The following is a 16733-nucleotide window of genomic DNA, read 5'->3' as shown; positions in this document are numbered from 1 at the left end:
CTAGTAGTCAGAATTAGAACTCAGATTGCACTTTTCCTCGTGGGGGAAAAAAAGAAAATTAAAATTAAATGTTATAATTAACACTACAGATAACATGGCTTTTGATTGCAACCTCGGAACCCAACAATTTGATATTGTATCTACAAAGAAAACAAACTGAAAGTAAACTTTGACTAAAGTCAAATCTTTTTAAAATAGAATATCCATGTTGCATTATATTACAACTTTAAAAGCACTTCATATATTAAAAAGACTTCCTCACACAAATGTTCAATTAATCCTTCTAATAACCCAGTGTGTTTGGTGGAGAACATGTTATTATTATTTTTCAAGTGATGTCATCATTACAGAAAGTGTAAATGACTGGCCCAAGCTCATCTCATCCACACGGGGATACTTTCCTTTATTTAGTAAATGAGGCCCTCTACCTGGCCTAGAATTCCCAACTCCTTTCATCTGTGTCCAAATTCTTATCATTCTTCACAGGCCCAGTTCAAATACTTGTTTTCATGAAGCTAGTCATGATACCCCACAGCTGACAGTGACAATTTCTTCCTTTGATTTCATAGCACTTTCTTTCTGCCCATGAATAAATCGATTTGGAATCAGAAGATTTGTTTTGGGTTCTGCTTGGGTATTTACCATCAGGGTGATCCTAACAAGTAAACTAACCATAGTAACCACTTGAACACAAGTTTTCTCGTTAGTGTAACAGAGAATATATGCCCATAGAATTATTTGGAATTTCAATTTTGATAAAACAAATAGGAAAGAACTATGTGAACTATAAAACCCTATACAAAGTTACTTTCAGACACACACACACACACACACGCACATACACATTTTTTCTTTCTTTCTTATCTACAACTTTTATTTCCCCTATTTTCTGGTTGAAGGAAGACTAATAAATACTTGATTCTGTCAAAGCACTCATTGGTGATTCACAACTAAGTATTTTATATAAATTTCTAAAATGAATGAAGGATTGAAGATATAAATACATTACTCAAAGTTAAGTTTCATGAAGCAGAATGCTCATCACTACCAGATAAACGTGAAACGCCAAAATCTGATTTCAACATCTCTCTAATCTCATTGCCCATTTCTTCTTCCTCACCACATTAGCCAACCTAGAGTTATCTGTGATTTCCTAAATACTCCCTGCATTATTCTGGCTCTAAGTCTTGAACCAAGTCATTACTCCCTTTCACATCCTTCATCTGTTAAAACACTATCCACCCTTATATACTTAGCTCAAATATCATTTTCTCCATGAAGCATTCCTTAACCTCACTCACTAAAAATGACACTTCCTACTCTAAAGTCCACAGTATTTGTTCATCTCTCTCACAATCATTATCATTTGACCACATATTAGATTTCCTGGGGCATGTATTATCTAACCTAGAACACTTTGATCATATTAAGATCAGCATTATGTTTTAGTTATCTTTATATCCCACTGAACATGCAATAAAATGTCTTCCATATAGTAGGTACTCAAATAATATTAATATATGGCCTGAATGTCCAATTGCAGGTGTCTACCTTGTGAATTGCCATGAAAACTTGACAAACATTTTACAAAATGTTTGAAATCATTATTACGGTACATTCCTGTCAAGATAGTATATTATGGGCAGAAACATATCTTTACTATAATTTAAAAAGTTACAAATACATAAACAAACTACCTCCTGACTTACAATCTGATTTCCTCTATAACTTGAATGTTCAGTATGTTCTTATTAGTTACAATTTGATCATTAAAGAATGACTTATTTAAAAAGTTAAGGTACTCAATGTGACATCTGAATAAAAGAGCAAAAGATACTTTAGAAAATAGCGGGAGGTTGATACATTTTAAATATACATCATTTCACTTTTCATCATTTCAAGTATCCAAACTAACATAAGAGCTACCATTAATCCTCATTGTTATTATCATAACATAGATTTCCTTTACAACAAGAAGTCTCTTAAAGAAGTCTCTTCTTTCAGGGATATTTAAATCACATAATCCTCCGTTGTCCACTGTCAGTTTTATCCTGGGCTGTTCCAGACATAAATGTACACACAGCCCAGTAACAGCTGTCCTCTACATGGGCTAAATAGTTTCTGTGCCTTCTCACTGGGTAGAGGCTACCAGGTTTCTTTTAAAAATATATTCTTTTAGACCCTAAGCCTCTTTGTTTTCACTTTATGAAAACAAAGATTATTTTCACTTTATGAAAATAAAGATTATTATCTCATCTTCACTGTATTACTTCTTAACTCCAGAGAATTTCTGAGTTTTTCTGCTGTTTTTTATTTTATTTTATTTTTGTCTCTTTCCCCCACCCTAAATATCACCAAACTTGACCTATGAAAATGCTATTTTACTCAGGTCTTTGAGTGCTAAATTAACATTAACTGACTTGCTGAGAGCTACTTTTCAATCTTCAATCAGAAAAAACAATCTTGAATTCATTTGTGTCCCTATGGCCCCCATTTTATAATTTCGTATGTCAGGAAGGCTTATCCAAAGACTTGGAGATATCAACTGTGGTCCTTCTGAGAAGACGCCCATCAACATTGAACCTGCTCTAATGACCTCTTCATTTTATGAACTGACGCTATTATTAATGACCCTCAACTAATGAGGGAAGCATGCCCTCGTAGGGGATATCAAAATCACCGACATGGGTATTGAACTTTATATTAAAATTGCATTTAGAATTTGAAAACATTGTCTGTGTTTTTCCCAGCACAAATATGACCCCAGTTGACAGTATCATAATTTTGACAGGTAGGAGCATGAATGTAAAAGTTAAAGTAATACCATTGGATACTAAATAACAAAAAGTGTGGATCTTCCACATAGAACGCAATGAGTAAATGCTCAGCATCTTTCAATCAATTGACATTTGCTTTATATACCAAAATTTATCAGAAACTGTGGCAATATTCTGGGCTTATTATTGAAGAAAATGTTTTTAAAAATTCTAATTTACAACTGGCAAAGAAGGAAAAGAGGAGGGGAAGCAAGCAAGAACCAGAGAAAAACAGCACCATCCTATGACATCAGAGAGACACTCAGCACCATTTGCAGAAGACAACAACATAGTTGAAGAGCACGGACAAAATGAATAAAAATGCACTCACCTCGGTTAAATGAGGGTTGGGATTAAAACCACAGAGACTACAGACAGTGGTTTGACACCCAGTGCATGTGCTAAAATTGGCCTTTTCTGGAACATGCAGCAGAAGTTCAGTGATATTGCAAAGAGGACAGATGGTTTTAGGGAGGCCTTGTACTGGAGTCTGTGCTGCAGATGGAGAAGTTGGTGGTTGCAGAGGTTTCCCAGCTCCTGTTTGGCTTACTGGTTTTGTAGACTGCTGAGCTGAGGGCTTTGCTGGGCCAGGCTGCTGAGGAGAGGGCTTTGCTGGGCTAGGCTGCTGAGGAGGGGGCTTTGCTGGGCCAGGCTGCTGAGGAGGGGGCTTTGCTGGGCCAGGCTGCTGAGGAGGGGGCTTTGCTGGGCCAGGCTGTTGAGCTGAGGGCTTTGCTGGGCCAGGTGGCTGAGGAGGGGGCTTTGCTGGGCCAGGCTGTTGAGCTGAGGGCTTTGCTGGGCCAGGCTGCTGAGGAGAGGGCTTTGCTGGGCCAGGCTGCTGAGCTGAGGGCTTTGCTGGGCCAGGCTGCTGAGGTGGGGGCTTTGCTGGGCCAGACTGCTGTGGTGGGGGCTTTGCTGGGCCAGGCTGTTGAGCAGGAGTCTTTCCTGGCCCAGGCTGCTGAGTCACAGACTTAAGTGGCCCAGCCTGTTGTGCTGGAGTCTTTGTAGGCCCAGGTGGCTGAGTTGTAGAATGTGGCCCAGGTTGATAAGCTGGGGATTTTGGTGTCCCTGGCTGCTGGGCTGGGGTCTTTGCTGGCCCTGGAGGCTGAGCTGGGGACTTGGGCCCAGCCTGCTGAGTTGCAGCCTTTGTTGTCCCTGGTGACTGGGCTGGGGGCTTTGCTGTCTGCTGTTGAGCTAACTTTGCGGTCCCTGGCTGTGCAGATGGGGCCTTTGTTGTCCCTGGTTGCTGAGCTGAGGGCTTTGCAGGTCCAGGCTGTGGTGTGGAAAGTTTTTCAGGTCCAGGCTGCTGGACTGGAGGTTTTCCAGGACTTACTTGCTGAGTCGGTGGTTTGGATGGGCTTTGCAGTGAGGGTTTGATTGATTCTCCCCTTACTGTGTCTGACAGTTTAGTCTGAGGCCTGGTTGCATCTCTTTGAAGTGTCAATTTTGCCTGGTCTGTCTGAGGGGCCTGGGTAAGCCCCTGAGTGGGCTTTCCTGCCCCTGGAGTTTGTGATTTAATCTTTTCTGGTTGCTGAGAAGATAGTGATTTGGGAGCATCGTCTTGCTGAGGTGGGGCCCTCACAGGTCCTTGCTGCTTTGGAAATGCCTTGGGTGACTGTTGAGATGGAGGTTTTGGGATTCCTTCAGGTTTTCCTTGTTCCTTCTGAGCTACTTTTTGTTTCTTGGCGTTTTCTTCCTGGGATGTATCAGAATCTGATATCAAATCAAAAGGATTGAATTTATTTACAACAGAGGAGACAGCACTTAAGGGGTTAACCTCTGAGAGGAAGCCAGGCATCATACTAGACTTGTGCTCTTCCTTAAAATCAGTTCTGGACTTAGATTCTTTCAAGCTAATAGTGGAAGGACTCCTTCCGGGCAATTTCTGCTCTGACCTCAAAGTGTCTGTAGTTCTGCTTTTACTGAGACCAGGCTGAGCTGGGCGCCCAGGGTCTGGTGGTTTTCCTGGTTGCTTTGGAGGATGACTGCTATCCAACTCTTGTTTCCTAGAAGAGTGAAACAAAAAGAAATGAAAATTATCCCAACTCAGAAGAGTATTAAAAAGTATTAACTTTCTTCTACCCTGAAAATGTTAAATGTGTAAAAATAACTAGAATCCATTTTTGCAGCATTCTGTAAGTGATCATAAAACTTTGAATGGCTTTGTTTCTTTCTTTATAGTTCCCGGATAGGGATTTTTCAACAAGAAGGTGCAGAAAAGAGGGGGAAACCCCAAAATAATACTTGCTACTATGAGTGATGAAAAAATTAAAACATTGATTTAGAAAGTATTCATAAAAACAATTTACATTTATACTTTAGCATATGGCACTTAAAACCTAATTAATATATTAACTCAATAAATTAATGCAATATGATGTTCTACTACATTCATGTTCATAAGGTTGATCAGAAGTTATGGTCAAAGAATGTTAATAGCTCAAATACTAGCAGCACTAAGAAGTAAAAATATTCACTTTAAAACGTAGGAGTTTACTGCAACTGTCTTGTTGTTTTGTTTTCTTTTTACCTGATTACAAAAATTTACACTAGTAACACAAAGCACACAATGTGACATCAGGGAAGTTTCTAGTAAGGAGGTTACAAGATGCCTTTGCAGAGACTCTGAGAAAGATGATCATCTATTTAATTTCATCCTATTCTGTCTAAAAAAGGTAATATTCATCAAATATTATCCTTAATAAACTTTATAAAATGAGCATTCTTACTTTGGTTAGACATTTTGAGAAACAGTTCCATTTAATTATTTTTTTCCAACAGCTAATTCTTAATCTCAGATCTCTTTGCAAGGTCACAATAGATGCTTAAAGCATTCTCAATATAGTCTAGTATACAAATAGCAACAAGCCAGTTCTGAAAAGTATTAATACTTTCCTTTTCTATTAGGTTGGTGCAAAAATAATTGTGGTTTTTGCAATTATTTTTAACCTTTTAAAACACAATTACTTTTGCACCAACCTAATACAATAATTACTAATGCCATTGTTAGATTATTGGTATTATGCATTGACACTGATTTGAAAATGTAACAATTAATTTGCAAGATTTATTTCGTAGACAAATATACAATACGAATTGTTTAAAAAAGTTTTGGAAACAAGATCAAATTTAAATGACTATGTTAAATAATTAAAATAGTTGTTTCTTATATATACTTTTAGCCAAAAATCAAGTACATTTTTTTTAAGTAAGCCATTGTCTACTTATAAAGTTGGAACTAATAACAACATGCCACATTAGAATTGTAGAAAAAAAATCAAATTATAAGTATTTTGTTTGATTTATGTAGCTCTTTAATTTTGGAAAAGATTTATTTCTTTTTAATTAAGAGAAAAAAAGAGTAAAAAACAAAGTGTTTAAGTAGCACTTATATGAGATGATCACAAGAAAGTTGGACGTGTTTTAATTTATTTTGTCAAAATTTACCAGCTAATGTACCAGAAGAAATTTTAAATTGCAGATAATTTGATAGTTAGTATCAATTAGGTTTTTGAAATTCCCTTACAGACACAGAAATTTGTGTATGGCTCAAGATGTAAGGAATTGTAGAAACATAGAAGTATTATTTCTAACTAGCAAAAGTCAGAAAGAAAATATAGATGGAAATGTACACGCACAGTAATTTTCTAATAAAAGATGAATCAATAGAATTCTTAGTTCTGGCAACTTCCTCCAGGAAAAAAGATGTTACAAAAACTTTACATGTTACTATGTCTCTGAAGCCTTTACTGAAACAAGGAACTAAAGTCATCACCGTAATTCAATCTGACAGTTCTAAAATATCTTTTAAAACGCGCTGCTACATTTTTCCATTTGGAGAAAAATAACTGTGAATGTTTGTCTATAAGCCTCCCTATGTGTTACCTTTCATATGAAGGCAGTACCACCATACTAAAATAAACCTAAAATAGATTATTTTCAAAAAGCTCCATGGTTTGGATCTTTACGTTATGCTAGAAATGTTCCACATTCAATTAATAAATGTGACCACTCCCTTGAAGGGCACATGCTTAGGGTCTCCATGATAGAAGTGACGAGCCTGTAAATAATTATTTAGGCATTTTATTGAATTGGCTCCCTTATACAGAGTCCTAGAAATCTACATTTAAACGGAGTACCAAAAAATGCATTCTTAATTTAACGAAATGGTCCTCTCGTGAAAATAATATTAATCATCGATTTTGTTATATTATTTCACTTAATCCAACATCTGTACAAAACAAACTTCATGAATTCCAAATATTTATGATAACAATGTAAAGTAAAATTTAAAGCAAGGTGCTTATATCAGAAACGCTTACGCGTCCTACAAATATAAGTTGTATTGTATTATAGAATCCCCCAGTGAGAAAATACATACCTCTAAAGATTGCCCTACAATTTAAACTTAGTTTTTTTTGGTATAATTATGTAAATAATCAGAAAACATAGAGCTCTAGAAGTGATAAATATAAATACAATTATTAAGAGAAAAATATAGGCTTAATACCAAATAAAAATATAAAGATATCTTAGCAAACTGTGATTTTTTTTGGTCAATTTTTGCTTGGTATCACAGTTGTTCTGTTACACAGGAAAATTGACTAAAATGTAATGTGTCTTCTATACTAGAGTATGAACTCCTAGACAGAGAATGTATTTCACTCATCTTTGCATCACTGGAACCAATATCTGGTAACTACAGTGTTTTCCCAAAAATAAGACCTAACAGGAAAATAAGCCCCAGCATGATTTTTCAGGATGACATCCCCTGAACATAAGCCCTAAGGCATCTTTTGGAGCAAAACTTTATATAAGACCTGGTCTTGTTTTTAGGGAAACAGGGTAGTAGATGAGCATTAATGTTTGATGAGTGAATAACATTGAGTGAATGAATGAATGAACATGCCAGGTTTTATTTCATTCTAGATTGTTTCATGAATTCTTTTCACTTCAAATTGTTATATAGGCCTTCTAATATATAAATGGAAACACTCCATATTCATTTTAGAACCTACACTTGGCCTTCTGCTGTAAGAAGAAAAAGAATTGTGGAGGTGCCTAGCCAGTAGGGGAGGCATAAAGGAATGCTAAAGATAATAATTGATTCAGTCAGAATTCTTATAAAATAGTCTACTAATCAGAAGTATTTTCAGTAAAGCTTTTTCATATGACATATCTGTAGCTGTAAACAAAGTTAAGTAGAGGAAGTAATAATATTGCATTTCCATGGGTCTACAATGAATCAAAAATTCAGGAGCATTTCATTTGTAACCTGTAGCTTTTAGCTGGTAATTAACTACCCATGCTTTACACATCTCCCCTTTTCTTTTTACTATTGTCATCCTAGATTAACATAGGTTAGCAGAGAAAATGGTTCAGCTACAAATGAGGTAAACAAGTATTCACGTGTAAGAATGTAAAAGCAGTTGGAATGTTAATTATTTTGTTAAAAGAACATTAATAGGCAATGATAGTTAACTTGACAGTGCCGAGTCACATAAAATTTTATATTAGGAATATAAGCAACTTTAGGAATCCATTTTTATATTGCAGAGGATACTAAGACTTAAAAAGGCTAAGAAATTAATTCAAGGTTACAAAATTAGTCACATAATTATTGTGTGCTGATTCCTGGGGTTAGATGGGGGGATTTCCACTACATTGCACTGACTTCTCCATATGTAAAAGAATACGGATAAATCAATTAACTCATATTAATGAACATTTCAACATACAACTTGTCTGTAGCCATTATTGCCAGTGCTATTCACTGCTAATATTAATATTACTACTCTTCATATTTATAGGGTTTAATCATATTAAAATTCAAACAATTTTTAATTGATCCTCACAATGATTTTACAAGATAGGTAAGAAGTATCCCTTGCCTTATTTAGAGGAAAAGAAACTGAGGCACATATGGCTGAGAAGTATATATAATTTACCATGAGTCAGTTCAAATTAATAGAATAAGAATCTAGGTTCTTGGGCTCTCAACCCTTATTTCTAAATACAAAATAATAATAATAAAAAAAAATCCCACCATGTCTAACTCACAGTGCTTAATCTCTTAAAATTTCAAATTATTTGGATATACTTTCTTATATATACTTAAATTAATGTGTTTCTAAATACCTAAATGATGAACCAAGTGTTTCTTTGGTTATCACATAAGGGAATAACAACTTTGCAAAAACTATGTGCCTTTTAAAGAAATCTTTCAGTAAAATACAAGCAGTTTGCCAAAACCAGAAACATATTGAATAAAGCCTGTACAATAACTGTTTAAGCCACAGATTGCCTATTAGTAAGAATTCTACATAACAAAATTATCCATAGAGAGCTTTAAAAGTATGCTAGCTGATACAAATACTGTATAAAACATCATAGTTTCAGAGGATGAAATAATGTTTTTTAAGCCACTCTCTGAGAAAGGAAAAGTTAGGAATTTAGAAATCAAAGCTCACACTTTCCTCGGTATTTGTAATCAGCATACAAAACCTGTTGCTTTTGCCTTTTAGAAAATATTGCAGAAGAGCTGGCATATATAAAAGTATTGTACTTCATTATTGTTCTATGAAAATTTAATATATGGATATTCAAAATACTTTCCAAGTCAAGTTTTCATTAGTAGAAACAAACAGTATATACCATAAGCTGTACTACTTAAGGCTTTTTTACCAAAAGAAATAGCCCAAAAACACAGAAAAACATATTCAATACAAAGGAGCTAGTTTAACTGGTAGGGGTGGATTCATCTCCACAAAATAGGGTCTTTACCTGATAGATTTTAGGTGTTTTGGATTTTATGTGAAAAATAATGTCACTACTCATAAAACATTTTACATTTCTCCTATACTAAATTTAATATTGTAATTATTTGATAAAATTACATGCATATAACTTATCTGATAGTTCCTAAGTTAAAAGGGTTTTCTATTTTATTTTATTTTATTTTAGAGTATAAGAATCTACACCTATATACCAGCTCTTTTACATTTTCAATTCCTCAAATGAAAATTGTAGGTTTCCCTTTAGCTATCATAAAGCAGAACTGGTTTCAGGACCATGGACAGAAAACTATTCTCTGCGGAAGGGTGCAAAGTTAAAGGGTTTGTTTACAATAATAAAGGAAGGGCCGGCACAAGGATTATACCCTCCTAGTACTCTAATTGGAAACAACTAATTTATTACGACGAAGAAAAATAGAGAGCTAGAGAAGGAAATTAATGTTAATATTACAGATTAGCTCTAAATTGCCCATACAAGTTTTCATTTATTTGCTTTGTCTTTAAAAGTATGTATTAGAAACTAATTTTAAGCTAACATAAATTGACATGGTCTTCCACAAACTGTTTAAGACACTTTTGTATATAAAAGAGCAGTGGCTTAAAAAACAGTATATGCGAATTCAGAAATACATGTACAGCACCTGCTCTGCTGTGACCAAACCATCTGTTTAATGCCACAACAAAATCCCCCCCCCCCCATCAAAATACAAAAGGTGTATTCATTCTATACCTTCTACCTAAACAGCTCCCGATTTCCTCTGGGGGCAGAGTGAAAAGGATAAAACACCTCCAGGGGAATTAATAGTATTTTTATAGAAATATTTTGACATCATTTAGAGAGAAGAAGACCCCCAAATGCCCGAGGAGGTTTCCACAGACAGGTAAACACCCAGCTCTCCTACCCATTTCCCAACACGTCTGTTATGCATTTATGGAAGACTTCCAGATTAGTAAGACACTGGAGGGCGTCTCTCCACGCCATCCTAGAAGGAAAAGGTACCAAAAGGCCAAAAATCACAACCTAAAATCACAGTTTCAAGAACGCCACCTTTGACTATCCCACCAGAAACTCTACAATGCATCATTCTTATTCTGCCATCAGAAGGCTTATAATCTCTCTCTATCGCCACTTCATTAGGGAGAATAAAAGGAACGGAGACGACATATATGTACTGCCGTGCTGGCACATGCAGCCTGGCGCATATGTGCACGGGAAGCTGTACATATATGCCCGGGCATATACATCATGCTGTGCGTGCCTGTGCAAGGAAGGCGGCTCCGCAGCGGCAGGGGGGACGCTTCCCTTGGGCAGCCCCTGCGCCCTTGACATGACAGCGACGATCTGTCTCCTCTCGTCTTCGCTCAGCTGGCTCAGATCCGCCTCCATGCCGGCCGGGATCCCCGTGTGCAAGGGGCTCCCCGCCCCGCCAGCCCCTCCTCCGGAGGCCGCGGCCGCCGCCGCCGCCAGCCCTTCGGGGAGCCCTTCCCCTTCCAGGCTCGCCTCATTGCCCATGGCTCCGGGAGGCTCGGGGCCGCCGCGCTTCCACCTTGCACTGCGTCCCCGTCGGGAAGCCGGCGGCCCGAGGAGCCACCGGAGCCGGGTGCGCGGCGAGGCGTGCAGGCGGCGGAGTCCCTGCGCTCGGGGCCGGGCAGCGCTCCCCGGAACCGCAGGCGGGGTTTAGTCCAGCTCGCAGGTGATGCCCGCCACCTCCTCCATGTTGGACAACGCCAGGCACCCTTTGCAGAAGACAACTCCCCGACGCCGCCTCAGCGCCCGGAGCCGGGGAGACACAGATCGGAACTGTACCAGCCGGCGCCGCCCGCCGCTCCCTCCGCGCCCCGCCCCCTCGCAGTGCGCACGCGCCTTCCGGAACAGGTGCTGGCCACGCCCCCGCCTGCCCAGCCCTGCGTCGCTCCGTCTCCGTCCTCGCCGTCGGCACCGATTTAAAGGAACCCAGCGAGAGCACAGATTAAAAACCGGAACGAAACAACTGTGGTTTCTTTCAGGCATATTCCAGGATGCCTCAACCTGACTTTCAGCGGACGGAGTTCAAGGTGGGCGCAAGGGGCAGGAGGGAAAGTGTCCCCAGCTTTGATTCATGGGATTTGTAGTTTCTTTCTTTCTTTTTTAAAGAAGGGTTTTAAAAGGTGCATGGGTTCAGGTAACTGGAAATGAACAGGCAAAACCTCTGATACCTTTGGGACGATCTTTCTAAAAAGGAGCTAAACCTGGCCCTTTTCATTCAGATCTTTGCCGGAAAAATTACTTAGTTACAACATCAGTAAACAGGTAAGATTTTTGAATGCTTATAACTGTCGTCCCCTAAAAGGACTACGCAAAAGTAAAGGATTGTGGGAAATTGTCGATAGGATACTATAGTAAGATACATTGTAGAATATTAAAATCTTACAGTAGTGTGAAATTTTGAAAACATGAGTTCAATTTCTTTTTTGTACAAAGGTGGTCAGAAGAACCCATAAAGGTAATTTGTATAGTCACACAGCTGGTTAGTAGCAGAGATGTAAGTAATTAACCACTCTTTTGGCCTCGCTCCCCACCTACCCCCAACATACTGTTATCTTGCTACTACGATTTCTTAGAAGGCAATGTTTTAGTTCAGCACTGAATCTGCCCCAATTTTCCTACCTACCTTTTCTAACAAAGTGGACTTAAGGTCCCAATTGTTGAAGTTCAAGAAAATGAAAAGCTACCAATTGGGAGTGAATAAACAGAAATAAATAAGTTGCTCACAAAGTAAGTTTGCAAGTTTTTGCAATGATAATTATAATAGCTTGACATTGTGCACCCCATCTGTCTCAAAACCAAAAAGTGGCACAGTTATAACAATGTGTGACTCCCTGACTACTCTATAGCTAGTCATCAGATGAAGTATCATTACTGGTTGAGTTCCTACAAAAACTTTGCATAAACTTTGATTCTTGCATTAAAAACCTGAGATATGACTTCCAAAGTGAAAGCTGCAAAGAGTCATTCATTTAAATAAAGAAAAGAATGCTCTCACTTCATACAAATAAATCAAGCTGAGGGAACCTGACATTCTGACACACACACCTGGAGGCAAACATTGTGGTCATACCTCCTAGAAATGAATTTGCTTCAAATAGAAGATAATTAGGTACAAATCCTGAATCATAATGCCTTCTCTGACAAAATTAGGAACTGCTCCATGGCCCACGCTGCCCTGTGAATCAGTAACACTTCAGATGAAGGGAACAAGGGAGAAGAGTCATACACTGGCTATTTTCTCATAATATGCTCAAGTTTTATGAGAATAAAATATATTTGATGTATTCATATCCACAAACCACAAGCAAAAAAAAAAAAAAAGTAAGATAAATATGGTTTCAAACTTCAGCATCAAATAGTGATTAAATTGAAAAAAAAATATTGTTAACTCCACATTTTCTTCCATTGTAGATGAAAAGGAGTCTGTGAAGTAATAAGAAAGAAATAGGAAGTGATAATTAATATGCAAAGTAATGATGCTAGGCTAAACAAAATGTAATCATGTGTAAGATGGGAATATTATAGCCCATTGTGCAGAACAAATGTGCATTCACCTTCTCCTTCCCTCCTTTCTCCCAGGAACAAGTAATTCCAGAAAACAGGAAAATTGGGATATATGGTGAGAAGAATAAATGTACTGTGAAGATAAAGATATGATGACACTTGGGAAACATTTTGGTTGTTGATTTTTTTTTTTTTAATGACTTGCCTTTGGGATCTTTATAACTGAATTTCAAATAACGTTTCTGTTCTTGAATCTTCCAGTTGGGCTTATGGTTGGTTGTGCTTGGGAGGTGTTTCTGATCTAAAGAGAAATAGTGCATCCTTTATGTGTGGATTCTCAGAAATCTGAGGGTACAAGGATGAGGAGTTAAATGCTGTAGACAACTTTATCGAGTTTCTCCTTGCTTACCCAGAAAAATATAATTTGTTTCATTCTGCAAATTAGTGGTGCTATATTCAAAATCTTTGTTGATCCCTATTTGTCATGTCATTACTCTCATGATCATTTATTTGAATTTACATTTAATTTGATGAATTGATATTTTAGCATTAAATCACTCAGCTTGATAGGTGGGTAAAAAAAAAAAAGAATTAATTTCTGAAAGCCTCCACTGTTACATACCATGATGTTTTCTACAATGACTTCTCAACTCCACTCTTTTCCTTTTGTTTAATTCTTGTCTCATTTTTCCTGTTACTTTCTATTTTAGTAGATTAGAACCAATCTAAATGTGGCAGGTAACAACTAAACATAACTAGATGATTCCTTGAAATGGGATGTTCCAGTCTACCTGTGTCCTTGCAGACACTATTGAGCCTGGTATAAAATCAAATAGACCACCTTATGTGTGGTCACATGTGCAATACTTGAATAAATTAAATATTCTACAAACATTGAAGTTGTTATAGTTTTTATTAACTATAGAGAAATGTGTAGGCTCACTAGTTTTTATAAACCTACAATTAAATAATCTTCATATAATTTAAATAAAAATAATATACATGCATTAAACTCTATTTAGCAAGCAGTAATTTGAATATTGATTACTTATTAATTTCCCATTATATCATTATTAAAACCATTATACTAATGCTAGTGAGTGTTTTGCAAAATAGGCCCTTACATAAGCTAAATTTGAGAGTATAAATAGATTCAACCTCTTTGGAAAATAATTTGGCAATACTTTTCAAGAGCCTTAAAAAGATTCATAAGCTATGATACACTTCTGGAAATCAGTCATAAAGATCATTTGAGTCACAAAAATGAATTTGTGAAAGAAATGTTCACTATAGTATTATTTATAACAATAATAAATTAAAACAGTCATTACTGCATCAATATAGAATGAAGAAGGAAAATCTGGTACTAGATGATAGTATTTTATGAAGATATTCATTTAATATCTTTTGAAGAGTTCATTATAGGAAAATTTTATAAAGTATACATGGGGTAAATTCTCATAAAGTTCTGTAGTAATGTGCCCCCCCCCAAATTGAAACTACTAAAATGCATAGAAAAAAAAAGAAACAGGAAACAAATCAAGCCAATGAAACCTAACCTATATATATATATATTTAATGGCAGAACCATGGGTAATTTTACCTTTTCTCTCCACTTTTCTATATTTTCCAATTTTCCCCAAGTGGATTTGCAGGTGTTTTTATTATTATTATTATTATTATTATTATTATTATTATTGGTACAACAGCGCCATTAATTGTTGCTAATCATTTTTTAATACAACAAAAATAACAAACTGTTAAGCTAGGGAATAAAAATGCTAACATCTTTTTCTAACATATACCCTCTGTAGAGCTGAAAAGAAAATCACATAGCATATACTCTAACAGTGATTTTGTGTGATGTGATGAGTGATAAAACTCATATTACTTTTATACTGTCTATATTTAAAAGTCCTTGTGTTTTAGTATATGTGTGGTTGTGTATCTTCATGTTTGTGTAAGTATACACAAAGACAATTTTTATATAGTACATATCTTTTTGAATGTTCCTTCTCTAACAAAAAGTAAGAAAAGATTTTATTAAACTAGGGGAGCAGGATCGTGTAGTAGCTTAAGGTCCAATATGATTTTTTGCTATGGCTGAGCTGCTTCTCAATTGCTGCTCTCAGCCATTTTTGTTAGCTCGGCTCTAAAATGAGATTTGCAGCTAGAGTAGAAGAAATTCAAGTGAGATTACAGTTGATTATACTGTCTTCTCAATTTTGAGGGGGAAAAAAACGTGAGAAGTATTTTAGAGAAAAGTTTGATAAATTTATTTGTGAATTCTAACATCTGGAATACCAGGCAGTTTCTTTCCCTTTATACTTATTCCAAACTCAATCTGTAATTTAAAATAAAAGACAAAAAAGCTTGTATTTAAAATACGTTCCTATGGACAGAGGATGTACAAAATATTATGAATAAAATTAGCTTCTATGTCACTTTACAATATTACTTTGTAAACTGAAAATTACTAATAAGTCTTAAGGTTATAACTTAGATGAGTCAGCATTATTCACCTATTTTATAAATAGATGCTTTAGAATTCAGAACCTACTCTTTGGAAAACGGGGACTGTGCGTATGTCTTATTCTTCTTGATTTTTGGTTGACAGTGACTGACTTTAAATCCTAGCTTTGCCATTTTATACCTATTTGGGTTATGCGTCACTGACTTTTCAGAATTTGAGTTTCTTCAACTCTAAAAATGGAGAAAATAATATACTACCTCTTAGGGTTCTTGCAATAATTAAATGAGAAAAAGATGGGAATACGCTTGTAAACTAGGAAACATATTATCATAGTTGTGGTAGATTGTCACTCTCCTGTTCCTCAATGAATCACGCCTACCTGTGTCCACTGCCCTCCACAGTGGAACTGACTGCCATATGTCTGATCAAATGGTAGGGTCTGTTTCCTTACCCCTGGGCTAGAACTGAACTCCTGCCTTGTTTTTTACCAAAGAGTGTGGTGGGAGTGGCATGAAAGCTCCCTGGCTAGCCTCCCAATCTGGCCCTCTTCATACCAGAAGACCTCCATGCCCTGACGAAGTCCTGGAGGTGACTCCATGAACAGAGGAGCCCAGCTGCCCCAGCCGCCAGCTGAAGCCTTAATGAGTCCCCTTGGAGCACCTTGCTTCAGCTGAGATACCTGAAAACCATAGTCACCTCAGTGAACCAGGTGAAACCAACAGAAGTACTACCCAATCAACTAAAAGAATCATGAGATGGAATAATAATAGTTATAATAATTATTAACTTTTTTTAATTCACTCAGTTTTAGAGGTTTTAGTTAAACTACTAAATTCATATTCCAGTTTTCACACATTATGCTTATGCTTAATCTTTCAAAATTCTCTTTGTACTCTTACTGCTAAGTGACAGTTTTCCCATTTACTATCCAGTTGGACTTGACTTATTTGTTCAAAATTTCCAAATACCATCCTTCTCAACTATAAATGAGAGAGAGCACAATTAATACTGAATACTTACATGCTTGTTTGGTGAAAGACTCCAATGAGAAAATATATTGGAAGATGAATTTTGAACTCTGTAACTACACATACACATACACACAGAGTGCCAAAAAAACG

The 16733-nt window shown here is 36.6% G+C and overlaps 1 protein-coding gene across 4 annotated transcripts in view; it reads right to left on the bottom strand.

The window, feature by feature from the left end:
* PCLO (piccolo presynaptic cytomatrix protein) overlaps positions 1–11448 on the bottom strand; it is a 382570-nt gene extending 371122 nt beyond the window's left edge. For all 4 annotated transcript variants that reach the window (XR_013995323.1, XM_081079464.1, XM_081079465.1 and 1 more), the window contains exons 1-2: positions 10867–11448; positions 3148–4819 (exon numbers count right to left, since the gene is read on the bottom strand). Coding sequence is in view for 3 of the 4 variants with exons in the window: in XM_081079464.1 (XP_080935590.1) it covers positions 3148–4819; positions 10867–11120 (1926 nt within the window). In the remaining variant the exon portion in view is untranslated. The remainder of the gene's footprint in view (positions 1–3147; positions 4820–10866) is intronic.
* Between the last annotated feature and the right edge of the window lie 5285 nt (positions 11449–16733).

Source organism: Rhinolophus hipposideros, assembly GCF_964194185.1.
Source record: "Rhinolophus hipposideros genome assembly, chromosome: 18".
Lineage (NCBI taxonomy): Eukaryota > Metazoa > Chordata > Mammalia > Chiroptera > Rhinolophidae > Rhinolophus > Rhinolophus hipposideros.
The sequence above is the reverse complement of the archived record's forward strand: the minus strand, read 5'-3'. Positions and strand labels throughout refer to the sequence as shown.